The sequence below is a fragment of the Lineus longissimus genome, chromosome 1 (assembly GCF_910592395.1).
Source record: "Lineus longissimus chromosome 1, tnLinLong1.2, whole genome shotgun sequence".
NCBI classification, from domain to species: domain Eukaryota; kingdom Metazoa; phylum Nemertea; class Pilidiophora; order Heteronemertea; family Lineidae; genus Lineus; species Lineus longissimus.
Window position 1 is genome coordinate 2,697,626 of NC_088308.1, and position 27,912 is coordinate 2,725,537.

Below are 27,912 nucleotides of genomic sequence, written 5' to 3' on the forward strand. Positions count from 1 at the left end.
GTACATAGTTGATTCAAATTGTGCATAGCCAGGATTGTGTCACAACTGTACTGGGGACGAAAGCCATGGGGGGCAATAAAAATAGCACAGTTTGGGAAGAGTTGCAATTAACAGACCAGGACACGGGCACAAAAAAGACCCATGTCCTGGACATGAGGCAGCTCGTCCTGACCTGGGGAAACAGACCAGCTGCCAACCAAATGGTGGAGACTGAAGATTGAAGCCTTATATTGTGCACTCTGGGCACAGAGGACTAAGTATGTCCTATATTACCATTCCTCCCTCAACGGAAAATCTGTCTTCACCCAGCCAATAAAAACTATTTCTGGGGGACACTGCATCTTGGTTGGTAGCCAGTCTCTAGTATATCGCTCTCAGCATTATCAAAAATGTCTCAACCGTAAGGCCTACTATCATCAGTCAAGCACTGGAGAGCATTTCAACCCAAGCAATCGGCTATCCACAGTTTCCAGCAAAAGATTCCTTCATACAGGGCACCATGTAGTTTTAGTAGTGGTTGTGATAATCAAGCTTCCATGTTACACCTTGGTAAGGAGGATCTCCTAGCTCCAGAACTTGGTCTCCTTGTAACGCCAACAAATGACAGAGAACACTGACTGATTTGTGAAAACTTTATTAGGAAAGCCACAGTATACGACACGTGTATTTACATTCACAACAATTAGTGTTAATATAGCAAAGGCTGGGGCAAGGCAAGATTAACTTACCCTGTGCATTTAAATATGTTTTCAGTTGACCTTATAACTAAAGCCTCACTGAGATCAAAATAATCCATGACAGAGTGTTTTGAAAACAATTTTGAAGTAGGATGGAAAAAATTCCATCAACAATACGCTCCAAGTATGAAACTAGACTAAAAACAAAATGGACGGAGTAACGGCAAGCAAAACGTTTACTAAACTGATCAGGGACATGCACAAAGATACTGGAACTGTTTCCGCTTCCTTTATTCAAATTTCAAAAGCTTTCCAATCATTACATCCTATGTACATCATTGTCTTTTTGCTATTGCTTATTCTACATGTACAGGCTATTGACAATTAAATTTACAATCAAAAATATATGATGAATCAACGCATGTAATTCTTATTTGGTTTCCAGCTTCAAATATCAAAGGAGTTGAGAACAAACATTGTCTATTGAGGTTCTTTTCTTCAAAGCTGTGGTTTTGACACAGTAGACTCAAAAATATTCACAGTGAATTTTCGTGAAAATGCACGACCATTTATTTTTTGCAGCTTTTTGTAAATACAATAATAAAAGGCAAGCAAATATTTTCATGTTTACAGTAGTTTCAGGGTGTGACATCACTGAGACCATGAACCCTAACAAAGATTGAAATACTGATTTGAAAATCCTCCAATACACATGTTCCAGTTCCACACAAAACAGTGGGCACCTAAATATTAATCTAAGATGGCATACTCATTATCTTCCAAGGAAAAAAAAAGGAGATACAATAACTTGTAAAAGAATAAAAATGCAGTGATCACAGATATTCCTCATTTGTTTTGTATTATTCATTAACTTAAAACATGACACAAGTCTGTGTGTTGAGAAGTTCACTGGCATTGTAAGGAACTATTTTCCTACTGGTATCCCTGTAGGCGCAATATCGTTGGGTATCGGGTGCGGTGGGTCATACACTTCTCCTTGTCGATGAAGATGCTGTTCTTCTTGTGGAGAATCTCCTTCTCGAGCGCCATGCGAGTATCCATCATTGCTTTGAGTGAGTTTTCAGACTGGTTGAGCTGTTCATGGAGAGCATCAACTGAGGCAGCGATCTGGTGGACTTCTTCGACAAGTCTGAAAGGAAGGAAGAAGAGGACTCAAAATGTTGTGCATGAAGCGTACACATTGTAAAATCGCCTGTATGTATGGTAATGGTCTTGTCTTCAAATGGTGGTTTTGCCAGGGCAACTTTTCGGGCCCTGTCACCACTTTAAAATAATGGGAGGCCTAGACCAGACTTTCACAATACCCAGACCTAACTCTGGAGGACAGAGGCTTCATGACTACATGCCTTACAAAGAAGGAGAAGACCTCGGCAATTGGCATCCTAGGACCTTATGTGCAGGTCCCAAGTCAAAAAAGATGCACTATTGAATTGAAACTTGTAGGTCAACATGCCAATCAGTTGTTACTCACTTGTATTGTGCAGGGTCTCTGCAGTTCTCCACACCAGGTCTCTTGGTTCGGTTGTAGAGACGAGTCTGTGCAACCTTCATTGGATCCTCCTTGTCTCGGATGCTCTGTTTCAAGCCTGCAATATTCTTCTCCATTCTGGTAATCTCATCGCATTCCTGGAAACAGAATTAAGAAATAAGTGATTGCAGTTCAGCATCAAGTCTGGGATTCAGTGGGAAAAAGCAAAGCATATATTGACGATGTTTCAAATTGACAACAAGACCTGGGAATAGAATAGATTTGCGGTAAACACACCAGCTTGATCTTTAGTAACTGGTGAAATTTAGAGAGAGGTGTAAGGAGAACTTTTCCCCTAGCTAAATTGTTCACTCTTGACACTATTCTGCTCTATCTGTTCAGATAATCGTTCCAAAGCAAACCTCACCTTCTTGCAATGTTCCTCAAGCTTGGCCAGAGCATCTTGCATCTCTTCGACTCTCTTGTTGAAAGCAACATCGACAGCATTGCATTGCTCAGTCATATCTCGTGACGTATCATTTAGAACGTTGTCAATCAATGTACGGAGTTGATTTGAAGCCATTCGCTCATGCTCAGCTCGAACAATGTTGTCGTGTGAGAACTGGGCCCAGGACTCTGGCGTAGATTGGCTGAAAGCAAGATTATTGGAACTTAACTTAACTTAACTGAACTTATTAGTAGTAACAGCCACAGGACAGGAGGCAAACTTTTGGATCGTCACAAATTTCCACTTTCTCATTATTTTCTTTTATGGCCTATCATAGCGAGTCTAATGGGAGTCTGCAAGGAGATATTTTGTCTTTCCAAATGACTGCACAAGATCTTTCATTCTGGTCCCCAAACTTTTTTCACCTATACCCAGCTCAAATGCTAAACCCAAAATGTCACACATGGAGTCATGGAAAGCTTTCTTTTTCTCTCCATTCAATAATTGTACTTACATCTCTTCAAATTTGGCTGCTCCAGCATAGAATTGCTTGTTGGTGCTATTATTTCGAAGTATACCACAGATTGAATCAATTTCGTCAGCCTCCTTCTTATCACTCCAGTCCATTTCAAGATTTTGTTTAGCATCCCTGTTAAACCTGGAATAACAGAAGTACAGCCAATTAAGCACAAACATTTTTTTCAGCAATCCAAGACTCTTCCTCGAATTGTATCCCATCTTAATGTTATAACCTGTATTTTATCTGTCCATCTGTTCTTAAAGTTAGAGCTTATCAGTATCAGACACTGGAACAGTAGATTCAAGTGACTCAAATTGTAGAGTGCGACTCCAACCCCGACTGACTGAAATGTCTGGTGGATTTTTTTCACTGATTATTTGCAGGTCTTGAATATGGTCTATCTAAATGTACTTACTTGATTTGGTTCTCGGCTTGGACTATGGTTTTTCTTAGAAGATCTTGCACATTATTGATGATTTCAACTTCCTAGAAAAATTTAAAAGAATGACTTACATAAATGGGGATGTAAACTGAGTTGGCCTATCAAATCAACAAGTACTATAACTAATACTATCATGGCTCAAAACTTTAGAAAATCTTCTGGATCAGATCAGAACAGAAATGCTCCAACTCAGATGGCCCACCGGGCGTATATCATTATCAAACGTATTCAATCATAATTACCAATAGGCCTACATGTGGGAGTATAGTATACTCCCATGAGTTTCTTCAACGAAATACAGAACCATTACAAAAATCAATGCGTGTGGTGACTTACTTTTAGCAGAGATAATTCCACTTCATCTTGCACAAGGTCAACACCAAGCCTCCTTCCATCACCTCGACAGTTCAAGTTGTCAGTTGCAATATGAAGAGGAACCTCTGTTGCCCGTAGAGCATTTTCCAACCTCTTCTTCTGGCTAAGGAGCAGATCAGTTTCATTTATTACGTCCTGAATCTCACGTTCAAGCTCGAATTTCCAGAAGTTAATGTCATGTAAACGTTCACCAAGCTTCTTTGTGACATCAGCCTGTGTTTGGTTTGTTGTGGCTTCCGTTTCCTTCTGTGTTCTTTTCGACTCGTGGCGAACTCTTTCTGCATTGTCCCGGTCAGCAAAAGACTGATAGTATTTTGAATAATTTGCCTCATGCCACTCTGCAGGGGTGACTTTCTTGCTACGGAAGCCCACTGTTGAGATGCCCATATCATTTCCAGTGTTACCTTGATAATCCATCTCCATTTCCATGGATGGATAGAGGTCTGTTTTGGCCTCTGGTCTTTCAGGTGGGGTTGCTAGTACAGACATATTTACTACCTAAATGTTACCTTACTTGTTATATCTATGTAAATCGGTACTTCTCAACAGTTTAGCTAGGTTTTCTTGCAAATTTCAGCACATAAATCGGAGCGATTTCTTCCTTTCCTCCGTTGCCCTGTGACAAAATACACAGACCAAGGCTTGAATGGTGTTGGTAGGTTGTCAAGGCGACGGCCCGCTGCTGACACCTTGCGAATTTTCAACAAACTAAATCGCGTCAGCTGTTCGCAGTGAATTGTGGGTCCATGCACGCTGTAAACATTCGAGAACAAGGTAAAGTGTGTTTTGCTCTTGCGGCAGCCATTTTACGTGTTTTGGAGAAAATTTCTCGCTATGTCCACGTTGCAAACGCCTTCGGATAAGGATGCGCTAGCTCTTTTAGCGTTAAAATCCGCACCATCAAGTCCTGCGAAGGTGACATGGAATACAGACCAGAAGGGACGAGCTATCGCTCGATTGGAGGGGAGAGACTTTGAGTTTTTGATGCGACAAAATCGCGTCACGATTGGTCGCAACAGTAGCAAAGGAGAGGTGGATATAAATATAGGTCACTCTAGTTTTATATCGAGAATACATCTAGAGATTACTCATGACAGCTCGAACTTTTATTTGAGATGTCAAGGAAAGAATGGAGTGTTCATTGACGGCGTTTTTCAAAGGAAAGGAGCGCCAGCACTACAGTTGCCGCGATCGTAAGTTGTTGATATTTTCGTAAACATGCATGCGCAGAAACTATTTGGCATGTGCAGATTTTATGTTGGTATGTCTGCGGCAAGAATCCCCTGTTTTTTGCCCCTGATCGCGCCAATCATGGTCAGTTTAATAAAATATAGATATTCCGTGATAGTATGCTTTTGATTGAGCAGCAGTGCGTGCATTCTGTGCGTCAATTTTACGGTGCTATCTTGGCGGTTTTTGACCCAAAACAACCCCGAAGTTGCCAGCCATGTGCTTGGGCATAAGATGGCGGCTGTGTAAACACTAAACAGTGACAATGCATTGCAAAGCCATCCCCTTGCTGTCTGATAAATTTGACAGTTCTTTTTGGTCTTGTTCTGAAGGTATGAGTTGTGTGGGAAGCTTGTACATTGTGCTTCTTCATGACAAATTGTTGGTGTAATGTCAGGAGTTTTTAACACTATTTTCAGGCCTAATTTTCTGATGTGGGGACTGTTATTGCCGTGGTGCTCAAATATGGGCTTGGCTTCTTGTTGTTGTTTTTGTTAGTTGTATTGTTTAATATGCAAATAATATTCTCCTTTAGACAGATAATGATGTGGCAAAATGTGCTAATTGTAATTGTTTTCTATTGTTAATTGATATTTTTTATTTGGTGGAATTTCAAACTAAACTGAGTATCATCTCTCGGAGAGTTCAAACAGGTTTTCCATCAGTATACCATAAAACTTAACCATTTCAGATGTGTGTTGCGCTTCCCGAGCACGACTATCAAGATAGTGTTCCAGGCCCTGCCACCTGAGGAAATTAACGCATCCGTATCAAGTGCTAAGACAACAGCAACAACTACCGCTACGCCTACGGTGAAGCTAGTAGAGCCATGTGCTCCCCCTCCTCCTGACATGTGTATGCCCAGCCCTCCAAAACGGAAGCCAATGCCCACTCTGAAAATAAACATTCCCGAACATCAGGAAGCAAGCTTCCAGAGCCCGTGCGTTTCCCCCACTGGAACAATCAGGTAAGAATAGATGTCTGAACATGGCTAGCAGTGACTTTTTTTCTTCTTCCTATTCCTAGCTGTCTCTTTCTGGTGCACTGCCACATGATTGATATATTCACCAGCCTGTGGCCTGAGTGATCCTGGAAGCTAGTGAAGTCAATATTTTTGCTTGATGTTTGATAATTCCAGTGTTATTTGATTAAGTGCCAAATTGGACACTGGTCCACTGGGTTGATTGAGTATCAATGGGTAGTTTAAAAGTGTATTTAGTGACCCCATCTTAAAAAGAGATCTTACATGGATTGTAATATTCTGGCATTCCGTAGAGTCCTGTTTCCTTCCTTTACTACAATTCTTAGACCCTTCATATGTTTTTCTGCAACATATATTTGGTTGGAAGGAGATTACGATTGTGTTCCTATATCCTTTTCATCATCATAAACTCATGGTTCAAGAGGGCACAAGGCATCGATGTAAGTCTGTGCCCGCCAGGCTCTTTCACGTATGTAATGGACGAATGCTTGGTACAGTGTACTGAAGCTGGATAGTCATATGTTATGTTAGAGGTTGCAACTTACATTACACTGCAGGGACAAATTGTTATTGGCACTGTGCCCTGGCAATGAGTAGATATGACTATGAGGTGACATGATTCAACGCGAATCATATCTATCAATGGCATGGATTGAATTTGTTATCTCCCCAGCACAATTCATGACAATGAATTACATGATCTGTGCTGTCATGAGGACACTGATACAACATTATTCAGTCTGTGACGCACCATACGCAACTGATTTCCTACCGTTGTTGACATCAACAACCATTTGTACGTGACTACCAGTCATCACCCAATCAAAGTGCGATTTGTCCAGTCACAGCATTGTATTGTATCCACCTCTAGTCTTGATTAGACTTTTTAATGACCTTATCGCCAGAACAGACTGCAGTGACTCATTTAGGCAACGTAGGCAATGGTAATCAGCAACAGGCTTGCAGTCCATGCCAATTGACTGGAAACTCTTCTCTGAGGATTGATGTTGTTTTTGTTGTTGTTTGTCCATGGTACCGAGATAAAAGTTTTGTTGGTGTTGATAAAACCTTGTTTGATAAAAAAAAACTGTTTGGCATTTCCATCCATTTGGAGATGGATCAAATTTTCTGTGTGAAGATGTAAGTCGTTCTGAATAATCTTGACAGTTAAATAAAAAAATCTGATGTACATAGCTATACAAGGTTTTGTGGTCTTCATGTAATTTTCAGGTCAGAAAGGTGAAATTTGAAAATTATGTTGAAGACAGTGGGTAGTTTGGGATGAGCAGGGAGTCGCTGTCTAAAGTTGAGAGTAGTCTTGTTACTCTTAACGAGAAAGTAGCATTGATTGTGTTTGATTAATCTGTTCTTCATGTCAATTTCAGTGCTGCCAATTCATGTCCTGCTAGCCCGGGAAGTGGGGTAATCCATCGACCAATGCTAGTGCCAAATTTAGAAATGGCTGCCGTTTTTGCTGCTGCCCATGCGAAGGAAGAGAAAGACAGTCATACATATGTACAGAGTGACGGTCCAAAAGATGAATCAAAACCGCCATACTCATACGCCCAACTAATTGTGCAGGCCATTACATCGGCTACGGACAAACAACTAACACTGAGTGGAATATACGCATATATTACAAAAAATTATCCTTATTATAGAACAGCGGACAAAGGCTGGCAGGTTAGTATCACAAGGTGGTGCCCTCCTTTAGTGTGTCGGAAACATGGTATGGCAGTTGACGAAAATATCCAGTTTTTTATTTAATTTTTTTCCTAAATATTTTCACCCTTTCCTTTCTGCTGTGCCTAAAAACTTCTTTGCCCATCTACATTGTACCTTCTGAAGTCAAACGTGGAGAGAACATTGCATGTTAGTATCAAACAAACTATATGTTAGAAAGACCTTGGGCATCTTGCAAGTCATCTGAAACATCTCAATGTCATCTGACTTGTCAACATTTGTCTTGCCAGGTGTTGTGAGTACATACACTGTCACCTGCTTGTGGAAAGTTTGTAATGAATCTGCTTTCCTTACAGAATTCAATTAGACATAACCTGTCCCTAAATCGTTATTTCGTCAAAGTCCCTCGGTCGCAGGAAGAACCTGGTAAAGGATCGTTCTGGCGAATAGACCCAGCATCTGAAGCTAAATTGGAAGCTCAGGCATTCAGACGGCGGAGACAGCGAGGTGTACCTTGCTTTAGAGCTCCGTTTGGAGGTCTTTCAACAAGGTAAGGCTAATTATTATAATGTCATATCTTGTGTTGTTGGCACCGTCATAGAAACCAAGATTTGACATTGCTTTGTTTTCAATTAATCAATATGTGGACATCATCACTGTCCAAGATCACCTGCTATAAAACTCTGGTGTGTGACGATGTAGATTCGATCAATTTGACCATACCCTAACTGAATTAGAATTTAGATGGGGTTTTACTTTTTGGCACCTCAAAAGGGTGTGATTTCAAGGCACTTGTCAAGATTGTGCTATTTTGTTCCACCGTTGGTATTGAAAGATTTCATGCTTTCATGATTCATGTTATCTAATCATTTCCTTGTCAATTTCTAGATCGGCTCCAGCGTCACCTAGCCATATTGGTATCAGTGGGACATTCACCCCTGATAGTTTATCAAGAGAAGGTTCGCCCATCCCAGAAAGTGCCAATGATTCAAATGATTCCGTATCGCACCCACACACAATTGTAAATCAACCCATCTCACACATAGCTAATGACATTAGATGGACACAGTCAGCGCCTGGCTCACCTGTTGGTAAGTGCACCTCGTATAATCCTTTGTCCAGACTAGTCAGTCATGTTTTAAGACCAGCTTGTCTTCCTGGCCTTGGTACACTCTGAGGCTGCGGTAGATTTGATATCAAATGAGAAATATTTTCGTCTGTTGATCTTCATTATTGTATGGTCAAGCTTGAGACTGTTGGTTCGTGCACGCCAATGTTTGTTGCAATGGACAAGGTCTGCAGTTTTGCTGATACCCGTCACCAACACCAAGGCTGTAGAGTCTAGCTCAGAAGCTTACCTTTGCTTGACATTTCAGGTTCAAGGGTCATGTCGCCAACGTTACCCGGAGCAGTGCATCAACATATGCCCTCGGTTATCACAAAGCCAAAGATCCTGGTGTCGCAACCTGCTGTCATGCAAAGCGTAGTATCATCTTCTGTCAATGGACCGTCAATAACAAATGGGAACTCACAAGATGGAAAAAGGGATGGTAAGTTACAGCCCAAAATCCACCGAATTTTACGATTGCTTCTGTCATCAATGCGTGCTGCAAAATACAACAACTGTATGCATATGCGACAAGTATTGTAATATCTCCACTCCCAACTTCTTCATATTGTTTCGATCGCGTCTCTGCATTGCATGCGTTGTCATATGTTTCTTGATTAAAACATTCTATATGAATTCTGTATGAATTCTATTATTTTCCAGAAAAAGCAATGACGTTCTTATCAGGGAGTCAACCAAAGACCATGACGATGTTAGTGCCCTCCAGTTTTCAAAATCCACCTGTAATCAAACAAGGAGCCATGGTTACTGCTGGTCTAATGATGCAGCCAGTCTCTCAAACATTACAAGCGGTCGCAGCAGGACAGCCCATCGTGTTAGCTACTACAGCCCAGCAGCCAGGCATGCCACATGTCATGCAGCAGCGATTCGTTACTGCTATACCACAAATGAACTTTGTGTCGCAGTCACAAATAGAGGCACAGCCACAGGTAAACCATGTTCCACATTATTGGAACTGGTAGTCTTAGACTTGTATCTTGAATCAAGTGATTTGTTCAGCTGATTAAAAGGCAATATAAATCCTGGCATTTAGCCTTAAATTGCAAAGTGATTGCTGATTTTTTGGTAATCCTGAAGTTAGGCCTACAGTTATCAACTCAAAATAAGAACTATCGATACATGTAACCCTATAACCTGAGATTTCATATAGTATTCATATTGTCACGTGTCATGGTGCACATTTGAAAATGACTTTTTCTTTCTTGTTAGTAATGCTAGTGAAGAGTGACATGTTCCATGTGAAAAGGTGAATCCAGCCTTAAAGGTGTTAACGTTTCTGATCATACTCGGGTCTCAGCTCTCTTAGGCTTCACAGCATCCCATCCATACCAGTACCTCGCAAAGCCAAATCCTGACTAAATCCTAGCTTCATATTTCCAGGCCGCCAGTGAAACAATCGCCTCTGCTGCCAGTGCTCCCTCGACAGATGCCAGCTCTGTTACACAAGCTTCAAGCCTGCCAACTTCACAGCCATCATCAGCCCCACCCCTCAAGCACTCATTAGACGATGAATCTGCTAAGTCTGAAGAACCCGAGAGTAAAAAAATAAAATTAGATGTAAAGTCTGATAGTAAGGAGGAAAATTTGCCGTTAAATTAATGCTTTTATTACAAGATGTTTTTATGCATTTTTATACTTGTACATGGAAGGTTATTTGGTTGTACTGAATGTATACTGTACAAATGGCCTGGCACTAACTTTGAGATCTGATGGCGTTTCGCGTGGACAGATGCGTTGAGAAACCGGTGTAGAATGCTTTGAAATGTTTTGGAAGTTAAAAAGGTTCAGATCACTTTTACCGCCAATCCATCTCAAATTGTCATGATATCGATCCAGTTTGCCTGGTGGGGCATTCAGTTTTTGAAAAGCCTGCGGGTGGCTTTTTCCAGTGCGGCTAGTTGGTTAGCCACCTGCAAGTCACTGGAATATTGGGCACACACTGTACTTTTACCAGGCTCTGACATTGGAAATAATAGTTTAGTACATGTAGTAAAGAGTGTCTCATGAGCCAAATCTGGCTGGCGCTTTCATTAGAGGTGGCACTGTAATAAACAAAAAAAAAAGGAATATCCGGATTTTTGGAAGTTGGTGAAAAGCTATGCCGTTGTCTGATTTCGTCAGAATGTCATCAGTTCTCCAGAGTGAGAAAACATTTCTGTGGGCCTTGGTAAGATCCCTTACAATGATACTAAACTGTTTCTGTATGAGAGGTGTGATATACTAAGTATAGTAGTACTCTTTCCAAGAAAGTGTAATAATTTTAGGCGATACCTAGTAGTTAGGTATCATGTAGTTGATATTGATAATTTTACCTTTTACACAAGCTTTATACGACTCAGGGACTAGAGTGGGGCATAGAGGGTTAACAATAAAACTTGTGTAAATTATATAAGTTATGGTAGAAAATAATCTGGTTAATTTCAGTATGTGCTGATTTAGATCTCTTATTATTGCATCTTGCCAAGGTTCACTGAATTCACCTGTTGCATGTTGTACCCCTTTGACCCTTGGAAGTATTGTAAAATTTTGATTGTTCTGGTCTTGTGCTGTCACTGTATAATTGATTGTCCATTGGTTTTGGATGATAATTGCCCGCTTGACGAGTCTCAATTCAATTGGAGAGTCTGAATTCTCCTTTTCATTTCCTGCGCCTCAGCCAGCCTCAAACAAGGATAAATGAAACTTCAAAATACAGTGGAACCCCCCTTAGCAAACACCTCTCTATTAAGGACAACCTGTACATGTATATTAAGGACACCAGTTTTAGTCTTGAAGTGGTGGTTTCTATTCAATTTGACCTCCCTAATCAGGACACCTCTCTATAAAGACAGTAATTATCGGTCCCGAGGGTGTCCTTAATAGAGAGGTTCTACTGTAGCTGCATGTGTTATGGAATTACTACAGTTGATAAGACATAAAGGGAAAAAGTTTTTCCGCAGACTGAATCAGGCTTACTGAACCAACTGCTGTACCTGTTGGTGGAGCTTGGTAAACATATTTTTGAATGGAATAGAATGCATTTTTCATGTGTGGTGAAAAAGGAAAGTTAACCTTTTCTGTTAGAAAAGCCATCGTTGACACTGATTTGTGTGGGAAATATGGAGGAGACTATTCATAGAAGTTTACTTTCTCCCACGCAATCCTATCTTGTCGATGAATATGAAATGATTCACTCAAACGTGCTGCAAAATGATCAGGTAAAACCAGAAGAAAATAGAAAGTCTGGATCCCTTGTCCTGCATTATGAATTGCCTTCAGCATACAGGGTGTTTGAAATATACAAGAAAAAACCATTGGCGTTTGGTCTCCCGCAAGTAAAGTTTGTTTGAACATGTCCGTATGTGAACAAAAATGCCCCGATCTGCTGTATTAAAAAAAATGAAACTTGCTTTCTCTGTAATAGCTTACTCAAAATAATTTCTTTCAACCCTGTGGCCACCCTCGAGAATGTCATTTGTCATAAAGATCGAAACAAAACTGTAAATAGGGCAGGAGAAAAGAATAGGACACGTCGTCTGGAATAATTGGTGGTTCCTAAATTCAGTTGTAACTTAGCGAGTGTTAAGAGTTCAAATTTGTTGTATGATTTTATCGTCAAAGAAAGTTTCTGACTGATAAAACTCTGGACTGATGCTGATGGGCTGTCAGCAAGAAATTATGTTATTTTCTCTTGCAGTCAGTGAATATATTGTTACAAGCTCATCATTTTGCCCCTTTTGAGGGACTTCATAGACTTCAGCTTTATACAAGTGATATGTGGCCTTCCGCTAAGAATCTTTGATATGAACTTTCTTGTAGTTCAATTGTGCCACTATCTGTTCATAATATCTGTTGTAGTTGTACTTATAATTGTCACAACTGCCATTGATTGTAACTGTAATTACCTCATCGGAGAATAATCATCTATGACCATGGCCATTGGAGGTCATCAGCCTGTAGCTTTGTCATTGAAATTTTATTTATGTTGCAGTTTTGTATAAAAAACTAAATAATTGGAAGACTGAAGTAGCAGTTGTAGCCCCATAGGGCCATGTTTTATAGTTATTATTGGTCTGTAAATGATCTATGTGCAGTTCTGGAAAGTTAACTAAGATGGACATGTACTACACCTTCCATTGAAAAATCTTATGCAAGGCATTACACAATGTACATTAAACATTATATTGTCTTTACCATACATCTGTCTTCAGCTTGTTCTTTCCTTGGTGGTTTTCATTATGAGAAAGTAATGGACCTGATTTGTTCAAAGTACACGAGGAACAGTGGCTTCTGATATACTATTATGCCCCATCCACTACTCTTTTCGATAGTTGCCCATCTGTATGAATATTGCCGCTTACTCTGGCTGCTGCAGCTGGTCCCTAAAGATGATTGACAAATTCTGGGTGCAAACATTAACAATGAACTTCAAACTATGAAGTAAACTAATCTTGCCTGCCATCTGAGTGGAGGTAATGCTGTGTCTGTCGTAGCCAGTCGGGAGGATAGTGTCATTGAGTGTGATAAGTCCGTTCAGAGGACAATAACTGTTAATTACATGACTTGATTGGCCTAATGGTTGCTAATTGAAGCAGTCTAAATGTGAGGTGTGAACAATTCCATCCGGGATGTCCATTCATGGCACAAGACTGATGTGGCCTGGCTGTGACTCTCTCGTCATGTTGTCAACACGGTAGAGCAGCCAGGACTGATTCGGCTTGGATGTGACTGTCTCATCTCTCTCACCATGCACTGATCTGATATGGCAGTGATGCAGGGCAGAGACATGTGGTAACATTACATAGAGCTTGTTAAAATGTCAAGTTGTGGTAAATACATGGCTGGGATTGAGCAAAGTGGAATTAATTCTCAATCTGTGGTTGATTCAGGCCATCACAGAAATATGCTTTTTGGCTCACCGTAAGGGGAGTCTATACGATAGCGCTGTGTCCGTCGTCGTCGTCGTCGTCGTCGTCGTCGTCGTCGTCGTCGTCGTCGTCGTCGTATCCTAACAGTGGCACGTTTCTTAACTGCTAGGGCTATGAACTTGAAACTTTGTACACAGAATGCCCTAGGTCAGCTGATCTCTGACACTGATTATCGGTCCGATCTGATTCTCTGTTTGGCCACCAGGGGGCCAAATGTCGATATCTAAAAAGTGTGATATCTCGCTTATTAGTGACTTGTTTTCGATAAAACTTTTGTTATAGGTACTCATAGCAAATATACATTTTGTATTATACGGGTTTTTAATTTGACCTTGTTTTCAAGGTCACAGAGGTCATATGGCGTAAATTGGCCATTAGAGTGTAAACTATGGCACGTTTCTTAACCACTAAAGCTATGAACTTGAAACTTGGTACATATAACCCCCGATATCACATAGCCTCTGGTGCTGAATTTTGGTTTGATCTGATTCTCCACTTTGCCACCAGGGGGCCAAAAGTGGATATCTAAAAAGTGTGATATCTCGCTTATAAGTGACTTGTTTTCGATAAAATTTTTATGGTAGGTACTCTTAGGAAGAATACATCACATATCTTACGGGTTTTCAATTTGACCTACTTTTCAAGGTCACAGAGGTCATATGGCGTAAATTGGCCGTTAGAGTGTAAACTATGGCACGTTTCTTAACCACTAAAGCTATGAACTTGAAACTTGGTACATATAACCCCCTATATCACATAGCCTCTGGTGCTGAATTTCAGTTTGATCTGATTCTCAACTTTGCCACCAGGGGGCCAAAAGTGGATATCTAAAAAGTGTGATATCTCGCTTATAAGTGACTTGTTTTCGATAAAATTTTTATGGTAGGTACTCTTAGGAAGAATACATCACATGTCTTACGGGTTTTCAATTTGACCTACTTTTCAAGGTCACAGAGGTCATATGGCGTAAATTGGCCGTTAGAGTGTAAACTATGGCACGTTTCTTAACCAGTAAAGCTATGAACTTGAAACTTGGTGCATATAACCCCCTACATCAGATAACCTTTGATGCCGAATTTTGGCCTGATCTGATTCTTTATTCGGCCACCAGGGGGCCATAATGGAAAAAGGAAGAAGTGCAATATCTTGCTTATTTGAGTGAATTGTTTTCGATAAAATTTTTATGGCAGGGACTTCTAGCAAGGATACACCACATGTCCTACGATTTTTGGATTTGACCTCCTTTTCTAGGTCACAGAGGTCAAATGGCGTAAATTGGCCATTAGAGTGTAACTATGGCACGTTTCTTAACTGCTGAAGCTATGAACTTGAAAGTTGGTACATGTAACCCCCTACATCAGATAATCTCTGACACCGAATTATGGCCTGATCTGATTCTTGATTTGGCCACCAGGGAGTCAAAACTGAAAAAGTAGGACATGCAATATCTCGCTTATTAATGACTTTTTTTCGATGAATTTTTTATTGCAGGGACTCTTAGCAATCACACGATATTGATCTTGTTGATGTCATAGACAATTATTGGTTGGATCATAAACTTATATATACTGCCCTGTCTTATTACTTGACATCAATACACATCTAAAAAAAGTCTTCATGCCTGATTGTGTTCACCATATTCACCTCTAAACTAAGCATGATCCTGCCTACTAAAAGATGTATACGGTGAGCACAATGGCCCCTGGCCGTTTCATTTATAGTATTATTATATTTAAGAAAATGTGGTCTCACTGGTCAGTTTAGAACTTTACTATTTTGACAGGGCCAGATCAATGCGCCAGTGACGTTTTGATGGATATGGTGTACGGAAATCATTTTTTCTCAGGCAATCGGTATTGGAATGTTTTGAAACTTTATTATGCTATTGGCAAAGGGTTCTTCTTGACACATATAAAATGTTGTGCAGATTGGGTGTACTTTTTTACCAAAACTTGTGAACAACAATGTACACTTAATGTACACAGTGTTTAATAGAGGGCTCTGGCCTGCAGCGGTTTTTTTTAAAAGAACATCCGTAAAGCGGTTTCATTCCTTCCGACGTAGCTCAGCTGAGCTACGTCGAGCTGATAAGTTGATAGCTTATCGAGCTGATAAGCTAGACTGAGCTGATAAGCTGACATCCAACGACAGAACCCTAGCGGCAAATCAAAGAACTAGAACCAATATTGTATATTGCGTCTCAGAAAGGACTTATTGAGCCCTGGGGGGGGGGGGGGGGTTAAAAATGCTACAGCATGATGCCTGAGCAGAAATCCCGGCCCCCTACAAGAAGCCTAACACAGCAACTTCGGGTACTGATTCGGCCTCGCTGTGACTGTCTTATCTTTCTCACCATTGTGACAACTTGGCAGAGCAGCAAAGACTGATTTGGCCTGGCTGTGACCGTCTCAACTCTCTCCTTGTCAACACGGTGGAGCAGTCAGGGCTGATTTGGCCTGGCTGTGACCGTCTCATCTCTCTCACCATGTTGATAACTTGGCAGAGCAGCCAAGACTGATGTGGCCTGGCTGTGACTGTCTCATCTCTCCCATCATGTTGTCAACACGGTGGATCAGCCAGGACTGATTCTGCAAAAAAAACTTTTCTGCAAAAATACAGGGTGAACATGAAAAGCAGGAAAAACCTGAGTATAAGAACAATTCATGTCATAGAAGAAAGCAATATTACTAACACGGGCTGCAGAGGGGACATCTACAACAGGTGACCCAGCTGCAGGCTGATTCAACATTAAAATAATTAATCTTACGACTATAAAATTCTTCAAAACGTTTCTTGAATAAGTCATTATTTTCTAAAGCTCTAAAGTCATATGGTAAAACATTCCAAATATTTACAACACGGTTAAAAAAGGACTGCAAATGCGCTTCAGTTCTACAGCGGCCAAGACGTAAAACTAAAGCAAAGTATCACCTCTCCTTGACGTAAAATTTACAAGGTCATCAATATTCATTGAGTAAATACCGAGAAAACAACTCTGAAGGAAAACAAGATCAATAACTTCTCTGCGGTAGGATAAAGGTAACAACTCAAGAAGAGACAAACGCTCAAGAGATTTCCAGCAGACCCGAGCACGTGTCTCGTGGCGCTGGCACGGCGCTGGACCCTCTCCAAAGAAAGATAACTGTGGAAACACCCGATTCCCCTGATTCTGCAGGATGTTAAATGTTAAATCGGGCATTTTATTACTTTAAATAAATCATAAGCGTCGCATTTGTTCCTAGCTCTGTTCACCGGACATTTCACGGAAAACCCCAAATATTATACATTTCTACCTGGATAATTCTTACACTGACCATTCTCCCGTGGAAGACAGTTGCTTACGCTACACAAAATTTTTTAAAAAATCGAGGGTCAACCATTGATGAACTTTTGAGATATGTTGTTGAATTTTGCACAAATCAGCGAAAAAAGCAACAACTGGCAGTGGACGGCATTTCAACACGCGGCCGACGCACATCCCAAGTTCAGTGTACACATACGTCGGCAACAACAATAAAATTGCTTAGTTTCTTGTTAGCCGCCTATTGAGTAGCGCTCTAGGTTTCAGAAACTCCAAAAAACATGTATTTGCCAAAACAACTGCTAAATCAACACTGGCATGCTGTGAGAACCAAGAAATCAATGATTTTTTAGGAACACCGGCCGCGCATGAATACAAAATAAAAGCTAATGAGACCTGACAGGACTGGCGAGCCAACTGTGGCAGAGACAGTAGGTCGAATGAGGCATGACAACAATAATCACCACTGACGACGCTTGGAGAACGGCCGACAGGTAGCGCGCAGGTTCATTGCTCATGCGTTGTTTATGTATCCCTTAGCAACTGAAGCCAGCATAAGTTGCCATCGCTGGACAGTGGATCGCTTAGATTTTCGAGAAAAATGAACACAAACGGGTCAGCAAAAGGGTCCAGGAGGGGCCAATGTGAACAGATAGATGATCCTCAACCAGGTCTTCAACGATTAGAGCTCATCGGTGCTATTGGATTCGATGGTAAGCATATTTTTACAACATTTTGCCTGCCATGTTTTTCAAAACTGGTTGACATATTTTCGCAGTGTAACGTTGTGTGCATTTTACAATGCATTAGCATAGGACTGAAAACAGGTCTATCGGACTATTGGCTGACAAGGAGAAACATTGGACTGAGTAGATATCTTCGCAAAAAGGAGCATGAGAAAGGCAGTATTCTTCGTGTGGATAAAACGTCTTACTTGCTAGAGACAAGTGGAGAAAAATGCATTAGGCCTAGTACGCGTCGCATCAGTCTTCTTTCTTACTAATCTTAGCTCATCCTGATAATAGTTCCTATTTGGTTTAATTGATCATGATAAGTTGACTTTTCCTGCTGTCAGTGTCACTGTCATCTCATTGTATACAATCAAAGACAAGTGTCATTTAAGTGCAGCAGAATGCTTTCAAAATTTGGTCGACCAAATAACATTACATTGATTGGGTGATTGACCTTTAAATCTTCTTCAGGCGATGTTTGTGGTGGTCTCTTGGTAGTACAGCGAGGAAAACAGCAATCCTTAGTTTATCCCCTTGGCAGCACAATCATTGTTGCTGATATAGAGGGCAAAGAACCTCAGAAGTTCCTGACTGGACATACTCAGGATGTCACTTGTGTGGCTGCATCGAAAGATGGAACCCGCCTGGCTTCTGGACAGGTTACGCATCAAGGCTTCATGGTAAGTTCTTCATTTTAAAACAGAAGTCAGGACATCTGATCAGATATATATCACCACGTCATGCGTATTATGGCCAAAATTTCATCGAGAATAACGTCATGACTAAAATGGCAATTGCAATGAAATATCACCTTGGGCTTCTGACGTTCGTAGACGGTAGCTAGAGTCACAGAGTCTTAGAAAACAGCCTTTTGGTTGGTTAGGTTTTGTTTTGCCCTGTGAAGAGAGAAGACAGGTTCCAATAAAGTTGTTTAGATTCTTTAATCAATCCTCATCACATTTTCAGGCTGACATCATCATCTGGAATCTTGAGACCATGTGTGAGAGCAAGAGATTTGTTCTCCACAAAGTAAAAGTTGAGGCCCTTGCATTTTCTCCAAATGGCTGCTACCTGTTGTCATTAGGAGGACAAGATGATGGAAGGTAAGGTGTTAGAATTGATAATTAATCCTAGTTTTGCACGTGGGGTGGGGGTATCAAAGTAAAAAGATTGAGCAAATCTATGCATATTTGAAATTTTTCTAACCTGTCGAACAACAGTCATTTTGTCGAATTTCTTTGAAATTTTGTGTTTGTGACTACTGACTAATGTAAGCTTATAGATGAGGGCATAAGAACTTTACTGGTCTGTCTAACAATTCCCTTCCAAGTAATCTCCAAGGAAACTTTAGGGCAAGATGATCAAATTTCTTTGAGTTGCATCTATCAATCTTTTTTCAGTGTTGTGATCTGGGATGTAAACAAACAGACAGACAAGAAGAAGTCCAACTTATCAGCCATATGTGGTCACCCTGCCCAAGTTATGTCAGCCGGAAATACCAAATGTGTAGCGTATGCAAACAAAACAGACAATATCTTCGTAACTGGAGGAGAGTAAGTAATCTAGTGGAGTTTTGTTACAAATTTCATTTGAGAGCAATAAAAAAAAAGTAATCAAATAGTAGAGAAATTACTTGAGAGTGCAACTGTTGCATTATTGATGTCTGGAACCTGTATGATTGATGGCATTAGTCCTTTGATTTGTCCCCTCGCACTGTTATAATATGATACCCGCAACTCTCTCTTCCAGTTCCACTCTCCGAGTTTGGAAACTAGATGTCCAGAGCCGAAAGATGATTCCAACTGATGTAAACATGGGTCAAGTCAAGAGAACTATACTTTGCATGCAGGTAAGAAATGTTGGTTTTGACGAGGTGCCTTTTGTTTTGTTAGTAAATGTTGTTATTTTACCTGTGATAGGCTTTAGGGTGACTCCACAGCTTCTACACTAGACGTACACTAGCCAAGACTCAGTTAAAACCAAATACTGAGCTTCTAATAAAAACATCTGCAAGCAGCAGAATGTCAACATGAACTGTGTTTCTGTAAGAGTTTCAACAGCTTACCAATGGGTTGAATATTGATGTGTTCATTGACTCAAGATTACATTGAGAAACCATTCCAAACTTCGAAATAACTTCAGGTACATGTAGTTGGATTTGTCTTTCTTAATTACCTTATTGATATCGTGAGTTGTCTATTTTCTCTTCAGATGGCAGAGGATGACAAAACATTCTACTGTGGCACTACAACTGGAGACATCTTACTGATCAATGCAGAGACACATCTCTTCCAACGTTTCGTGGAAGGCAAAGAATTGTTCCAAATCGGTGTAACAGCGTTGAAATTACTCTCAAATAAAGACCTCATCATTGGCGCTGGTGACGGAACAGTGGCTGTCCTCAAGGAGGGGGCGAAGAAAGTATGGTAGGTATATATTTGGTGGTGTGGATTTGAATTGGGCCAAAAATCTAGACATCAGTTTGTGGCCGTTAAGATTTCAGTTATGCCCTCATTTTCTCCTGTGTCATATGCTAATAATACCTAGTTCTGATGTTGTAGAAGTGTAGCCAAGTAGTTGAAATACTGTATGACTTGTACAGCAGATACTCCATAATGAAGACACAATTGTGGTCACTTTACCAGCTACCGGGAACAGTCAACCTCAGTGAATAATGAATATTCATGTAATTATAAAATTTCTTCCTTGCAGCAAAAAGACAAAAGTCAATGGCAAAATCACATCGATTGCGCTTCGTGGAAAAGGACATCAATTTTTCGTTGGAACAGATACATCACATACATACAAGTTCAGCTTTGATGAATTTAAGTGCGAACTGATTGGAACAAGCCATTACAATGCGGTCAATGATATCGCTTTTGCAAGGTGAGCCTAACTGTCGCTTTCAAATACATAAAAGTCCTCAAATACATGTGATGCTGAGTTGGGTTGCGAAGTGGAACGTCTTAGTGCGTTTTCCAAATGACATTTCGGACGTCGTTTGAGATCAACTGGTTTAACTTTTATCTCAAATAATTCAGATGATAGAAAACACCTTGATTATAAATCAATGTTTTCTCTTTTGCAGGGCAACTGGTTCACTGTTCACCACCTGTGCCAGAGAAGATGTACGAGTGTGGCATGCCAGCAACAAGGGGATAGTGAAAGAGTTATTGCGGATAAAGGTGGCCAACATGGAGTGCAATGCTGTAGAGATTTTACCAAAGGGAAATGGCATTGTCACAGGTAAGTTAAAAGTCTACTACACTTATTATTTGTGACCCGCTCTACCAAAACTAGGCGCTTGTCGCATCTGAACTTGACAGGTTGATACTGACTTGTTGTTCATTTCCCTATTGTAGACCTTTTGTGAAATGTGACCAAATCAGTTTGTAATAGATTTCACAAAAGGTTTACAATAGGGGAATGAACAACAAGTCCGTATCAACCTGTCGAGTTCAGATGCGACAAGCACCTAGTTTTGGTAGAGCGAGTCACATTTTGTTATGGCAAAAAAACATGAAATCTTAATTTCTACATAGCTTAAGAAAAACATTAATCACTGATCATCAAAATAAAGGTTTCTTGACTGAATATTTCCTCATTACCTACAATATTGGATGCTGTACCCATAGAATTGGAGTACTCCTAAACTAATACTAACTCTTTATGTAAAGATCACAGTAAAGTAATGATATGATAAGCCAAAACCAAATCTTTTCCTTCTGAGGTCATCTTGCAACAGCAAGAAGACTAAGCAGTTTGAATTCATGCTTGCGTTCAAACCATCTTGTTAATGATTGTTTATGATTGTTTTTTTCAGGCTGGGATGATGGTAAAATTAAATGTTTCACTCCAGAAAAAGGGAAAATTATGTTCACTATTGAGGATGGTCACAACCTTGGTGTAACCGCTCTAGCCTGTATGTGCGATCCTAAAGATGCCACCTTCAAGTTAGTTACTGGTGGAGGTGATGGCCAAGTCCGTGTGTGGTCTATCATGAAAACGTACACAACCAGTGGGAAGGAAACCTACGTGAGCCATCTGGATGAGACAATGAAAGAGCACAAGGCTTTGGTTTCCTTTATCAAGTTGAAGAGAGATGATATGGAGTGCGTCTCTGCGAGTTCTGACGGTACATGCATCATCTGGGATTTGGTGTAAGTACAGAGGTAGAACACCTATTTATTGTTCACCTGCCGGAAGTGTCTTCAGACTGTCCTTGATTAAGAAATGCACATCTTGATTTAATATCGAATACAAAATTTTTTAATTGAATACAAGGAAAGAGCACCTGGATTAAAAAAATAACTGATATTGAATTGACCAACTGAAGCTTGGTTTCTTTATAGAGATGTATCCTAAATTCAGCAGTGTCCTCTGAGGGATGTTGAATACGATTTTAAAACTGTATGAATTCTCTCAATTTTCAGTACACATGTGAGGAAGCAGATCATGTTCGCCAACACGCTGTTCAAGGGCGTCTGCTACAACCATCAGGAGAACCAGGTGATCACCTGTGGAACAGACCGAAAGATTGGATACTGGGACACCTACAATGGCGAAATTCGACGAGAACTTGATGGATCAAAAGCTGGATCAGTGAATGGCGTGGATATCTCACCGTGTGGAAAGTACTTTGTCTCTGGTCATGAAGACAAAATGCTCAAGGTATGTCGTTGTTTTGTCCTGGATCCCCAGATACAGAAAGGATGAGGAACACAGAGAGATAATGATCGTCTGGTGCTATATAGTTCCTCTGAACAGTTCTAGGATGTATCAGCCAATGCACACCAAATATAAAGCTAGACCAAACATTTGGGTTTTCGAGAAACATGTGAGAGAAGTCAAGTATGGTAGGCACTAAAACATTTCTAGTGCTCTTCAACTTATGGTAGTTTGAGAAGTTTAAGAAATGCATTTGCATCATGCAGTTGGTGTTTGCATCATGTGATCTTATACACGAAAAGTAAATGACAAACCTCCACTTTCTATTTTGACAGGTTTGGCTTTATGACGAAGGCGAAGTGACACATGTTGGTATCGGACATTCCGGGCCCATCACCCGTGTAAGGGTATGCCCAGTTGGACGCTCTATCATCTCAACAAGCACAGACGGTGCTGTCCTCATTTGGCGATGCCCCAACTTTCTTCACTGATAAGTTTGACGCTATTTAAATTTGCAAGAGACTACTAGTAAAATTCTTTCACAAAAAAAACACTATGAGGATTTGAAAGGACTGTTACTTTTGACCACAGAAAACATGTGGAGACAGTGTACATTGACAGCTATGGGAACTGAAGAATTATCCATTAAAATTTGATTTGATCCGTCCATATTTGATAATTCATCTGTATTTTGCATCTTGGGGTAGATTTTGCTGTCGACTTCAGTTGATAGTTTCAACTTAGATTGGATGTTACCACTCAGATTGCAGAGTTGATGATGCTGAAGATGTTGTCAACATCTTTTAATGTAACATTTTGAATGATTAATTTTGCAGCTGCCTGCATGAACTTGATTAGTTTGTTTATTCGATTTCAAGAATTTCAGTATTGTGGATATTCTTTGAATCGACAATAAATGGAAACCAAATTTATGATTAAAAGATAAAAACCACAGGAGCACTCTCATTGTCTGTGAACAAATTGCACTAGGATTTCATTAAAAAACCAAAGTTTGTTGAACAAATATCCGATTTTAAAAGTTTTTAAAAGCATAAATGGTGATTTCACATTCACATCACTAGTACTATTAGAAATGTTGCATAAAACGTGGCAGTTGATGAGGTTGAATTCAGAAAAACAGTGCAGTTGGTGCCAGTTCAAGGAGACAACTCATTTTCTCTGGTGGATTTCAGTAACATTCCAAAGTTGATGTTGTGTCAAGCTATGACGTGTATTTGCTGACCCACTGTCACATCTATGGTTGATTTCACAATGATATCTTTCAGTGGGACACATTGATGAATCGAAAGATTTCGTGATAGTTGAGTATTCACTTCTCTCTGTGAGTGCTATTTGTGCTACCTGCTTGATGTACTGTAGAAAAATTCTTGGTTTCTTACTTTCCTAACAAAAGCAATGAGGAGGTGTGTCTTCATTGTAACTTTCTCCAGACAATTTGTTAAAATACTTCTGTAAATTGATGACACAAATGTACATATTATTTCTTCAGCTGAACACCATAGGCTGAAAATCAAAATCAGCATTGTGTATTGAGTAGATGTGATAATATTTAGTAGTGTGAGTTACATAATTACAAAACATTGTTATTGTATTCATTTTTGTATAAATAAATTCATCACCTTTAAATATTTTGTCAGGTTAAATAAATGTGGTCCTTGAAACAGGAGTATTGTCCTCTTGAAAAGACCCAATATGCACCAGTCAAAATGGCCTCACTTCATTGCAACGGCTGAAGTGACGTTACAGCAGCAAATAGGAAAATGCCTCTCCAATTTGTCCAACACAATTGTTGGCAAATATGCCTGGGAAATCTCGGACACCCCGACTTCACAGAGGCAGATACATTCCAGTTGTCGAGAAAACACAATGTAAAGGTCCAAAGAAACACCTGCAACTTAGGTTGGCACTCAACTTTGTCCTTGAACTTGGTGATAGAATGCCACTTTAGTTATACGTCTATTTTGAAGTCTTTTCCCCTGGTTAGCGAGACTTGAGTCACAACCATTGATAAGACACTATTCGATGCATCGTCTCTTTTGAAAAAGTCTTTCACCTGGCTGCCTTGACTGAGTGACAACCATTGAATGGACACCACCCTATGTGCCTGGTCTTCATCAACACCTGCCTACTTAGGATCCTTCGCCTCAAATGGACAGACTTGGTGACTCACAAGGACTGAGAGAACGAGTGAACAAGGGATGCTGGATCGGGTATACAGCGAGGAAACTGCCGACCAGCATCTCCCGACAAGCTATAACATGGAACCCACAAAGGGAACAGCAGGAGACACCTCGAAAGTGACGTAAAGACCATGGATGACTCTTGTCAAGACTGGAGAGAATTGCCAGGAAGAATAGCCAGCGGAGGCTTGTTCTCGACAGTCAATGCTCTCAGAGGAGCAAAGGACTCAAGTAATGTAAGTAACCCTATGCGCCCATTTTGAAGCCTTTAACCTGGTTGGCTAGACTTGAGTCATAACTACTGATAGGACACAACCCGATGCAACTATTTTGAAGACGATTACTGCAATATGGTGAAATAACCAGTAGTGCCCAGGTACTGTTCCTATCTTGGCTTTCTAAAGAAAACACCAATCACAAGCAACAAAATCTATCAGTGATTTAGTAATTTTATTTGTACAGGCAATAAATAAATCTTTCACAGAGTACGATGTATATTACAGTGCAAAAGGTTGATCACAGCTAACAATATAAGCCCAATGATCTTTCAGGGTCATGAAGGAGGCATAGTGTGACTTAATGTTTCGAGCTCCAGGTCCAAGTTTCTTGGCTTAAAAGTTGCTCCATGTAGAGCAAACTGTAATTTTTCGGTTTTATGTCCAAAAAAATCATCCTGGCAGTGCATGACTAAGATACAAGAAAACTGAAAGATGATGGAATGTTTCTGCCACCAGGAGCAAAGCGAAAACGCACTCATCATCTCAAAAGTCCAAATGTTCTATCTTGCGCTATCCCCAGGCTTGTGTTTTACAGTAATGTAATATCAACTTCCCATCACTTCCAAAACACTGAAAGAGAAAACATATGACATAAACCTTCAACCTTAAGAGCTGTGACAGCTCTTGATCGGGTTTACAGTAGCATTATCATTATAAATACCTGCTACATATTATTTCCAACTTTGAAAGTCATGACACCGACAGTTCACGATTGAGTTTACAATAGGAATCCCATCAGAAAACACCTGGTAAACAGTCTAACACAAAAGGTATTTATTTCCAACCTCTTTCTAAGAAATCAAATTAGAAAACTTAATTTGTGCCGCAGACAAAGCAAACCAAAACAAGATTGGGACAGTTTCCTCAAAGACAAACTGAAAGACCATCAGTATGAAATACTCACATCATAAACAGCTCCAATCTCTGTGTCTGGTGAAGGACAAAATGACTGGTTCACATAAAGGAACTGAAAAGGAATTTGAAATATGTTTTTTTAAACACTACATAAGAATTTATTTGGTGAATACACATTGCCTTCTTTTGTTCAGCATGCTGGGCAGCTGACCTGTACTTCATGACATCCCACTCCTCTCAGCAAAATCCCTTGCTACCAAGGGGGTGCTGTAGTTAAGATTGCACAATAACACCCTTTTGGGAGACAGACATTTTTTTACCTGGTCATTTATTTTATCCCTTAACAGGTCAAATGAATAGACTTCTCATTGGCTAGTAATGTATGCAATGTTTTTACCATTAGAGCACTCACCCATAATTTATTGAGGCAGTGTTTCCTGTGAATGCTCAAGGTCTCCACCTAAATCCCCAAAACATCAAATGGGGAACGCTTGAACTTACCACTGAATCAGGTGCCTCACACTTGATATATTTTTTTATAAACTCGATAATCCAACAAACTTTTTTCGTAGGGTCAACAGCCCATTTCTTCTTTTTCATAATCGGAGCATCTCCAGTAGCTTTCAGTAAGACGTCAACTGGAAGAATACAATGTCTAAATGAGTCCAGAAATTTACCTAGATAACAGATTTTACTGCTGTTGTCCCCCCCCCCTGTAATTTATTGTGCCGGCATTTGTGGAGGAAAAACTGTGCTGTGGATTGTATGTGCGAAAATATTTCTAAGTTTTGTTCGGAATTTACGTAGAAATCGAGGTGGGTGCACTTCTGTGGAATAACCGAGTGATGACTCTGATCTGACTAGCAGCCAATATGTTGGGCTTACTTTTTGCCTTAGTTTGTCCTACAGCAGAAGGACTTGATGTTGCACTGCCAGTGCCTGTGCCACTGTGACTGCTGGGTGGCTCATTTTGACCCTCTGTATTTTCATGATCATCCAGTTCTCCCGTGTCAGCCATGGTTATAAATGGTCTTCAATACTATAGACACATTAATACAACATATGGTCACCGATCGGATGGATTATCTGCGAACAATCAGTGAAAAAAGGAGATGACAAAAGTCTATTAAAATGAGGAAATAGGAATCACTTTCTCTGAGTACGCATGCGCATACTTCTATTTTTAGAATCGGGAATTCCGTAATGTTTCGCGCGCTTTTTAGTTTTACTGGCATTCGCGATCGGGTGAGGCTAGATCAAGAGTGTTTCAAGGAGGTGTCGACAGTGAAAGATTTATTTATTGCCTGTACAAATAAAATTACTAGTGGGTTTTGTATGCAAGCTACTCGATTGATGCATTTTATTAATACTTGGTATTACTTTTATGTACACATTTATTAGTAGTTTTATCAAATTTTTACCCTGTCAATTTGTAGTATACAGGCCTCCTCTCCTGACTTAGCTGATAGCATAGTTGTAGAACTATACATCAATCAACCCCACAGAGTTCATAAACTACATGTATGTAGCAGTTCAACTATCAAGGCCTTACTGTTGATGTCACCTTGGTGCCCTGTATACTACCATGTTCATGTACTTAAAATATTTTTAGGCATGTGTTTATTTGTATTTCATAACTCGGGTATCATATTATATATGTGAGTGTTTTTATTCAAGCCCTCGGGCGGTGTGTTTAGAAAAACAACAGCACAAAATTGGTGCTCAAGCCCTCAGGCGGTGTGGTTTTCTTTTAAAAATTTTAATTGGTATTTTAAGTAGTGCTTCTTGTGTTTATATTCGGATACTTTGAAATACATGTAACTTATGGTTTTAAACCAGAAATCGATCTCTAAAGTCTCTACTAAACGGGGTCTTTCCATTGGATGCTGGAATGTCAATGGCCTACAATCTAAGAATTATGATAAATTGAAGGACCCCTCATTCTTAAAAACCTTTACTAGCGTTGACATCTGTGGTCTTCTCGAGACTCACACAA

General features: G+C 40.1%; 4 protein-coding genes across 4 annotated transcripts; 2 read left to right on the forward strand and 2 right to left on the reverse strand.

Moving 5' to 3' along the window:
* Nucleotides 1-618: 618 nt before the first annotated feature.
* LOC135484663 (tektin-4-like) lies at nucleotides 619-4,615 on the reverse strand. The gene is made up of 6 exons (XM_064766298.1): nucleotides 3,913-4,615; nucleotides 3,550-3,620; nucleotides 3,129-3,272; nucleotides 2,594-2,816; nucleotides 2,170-2,324; nucleotides 619-1,827 (listed from the first exon to the last, which is right to left on the reverse strand). The coding sequence occupies exons 1-6, from the start codon at nucleotides 4,438-4,440 to the stop codon at nucleotides 1,611-1,613; spliced, it is 1,338 nt and encodes a 445-aa protein (XP_064622368.1). The 5' UTR covers nucleotides 4,441-4,615; the 3' UTR covers nucleotides 619-1,610.
* Nucleotides 4,616-4,717: 102 nt separating this feature from the next.
* LOC135484655 (forkhead box protein K2-like) lies at nucleotides 4,718-13,152 on the forward strand. Its single transcript, XM_064766292.1, has 8 exons — nucleotides 4,718-5,144; nucleotides 5,873-6,148; nucleotides 7,549-7,846; nucleotides 8,203-8,396; nucleotides 8,735-8,937; nucleotides 9,223-9,396; nucleotides 9,618-9,904; nucleotides 10,356-13,152. Exons 1-8 carry the CDS (start codon nucleotides 4,786-4,788, stop codon nucleotides 10,572-10,574), a joined length of 2,010 nt encoding a protein of 669 aa, XP_064622362.1. The 5' UTR covers nucleotides 4,718-4,785; the 3' UTR covers nucleotides 10,575-13,152.
* A 4,551-nt stretch (nucleotides 13,153-17,703) lies between these two features.
* On the forward strand, nucleotides 17,704-24,229 carry LOC135484675 (cilia- and flagella-associated protein 52-like). Its single transcript, XM_064766308.1, has 11 exons — nucleotides 17,704-17,896; nucleotides 18,386-18,594; nucleotides 18,881-19,017; nucleotides 19,315-19,467; nucleotides 19,664-19,763; nucleotides 20,126-20,340; nucleotides 20,627-20,800; nucleotides 21,003-21,160; nucleotides 21,738-22,074; nucleotides 22,348-22,585; nucleotides 22,918-24,229. The coding sequence occupies exons 1-11, from the start codon at nucleotides 17,785-17,787 to the stop codon at nucleotides 23,071-23,073; spliced, it is 1,989 nt and encodes a 662-aa protein (XP_064622378.1). The 5' UTR covers nucleotides 17,704-17,784; the 3' UTR covers nucleotides 23,074-24,229.
* Nucleotides 24,230-25,216: 987 nt separating this feature from the next.
* On the reverse strand, nucleotides 25,217-27,092 carry LOC135497829 (ubiquitin-like protein ATG12). Its single transcript, XM_064787774.1, has 4 exons — nucleotides 26,802-27,092; nucleotides 26,418-26,554; nucleotides 25,966-26,028; nucleotides 25,217-25,631 (listed from the first exon to the last, which is right to left on the reverse strand). The coding sequence occupies exons 1-4, from the start codon at nucleotides 26,932-26,934 to the stop codon at nucleotides 25,572-25,574; spliced, it is 393 nt and encodes a 130-aa protein (XP_064643844.1). The 5' UTR covers nucleotides 26,935-27,092; the 3' UTR covers nucleotides 25,217-25,571.
* Between the last annotated feature and the right edge of the window lie 820 nt (nucleotides 27,093-27,912).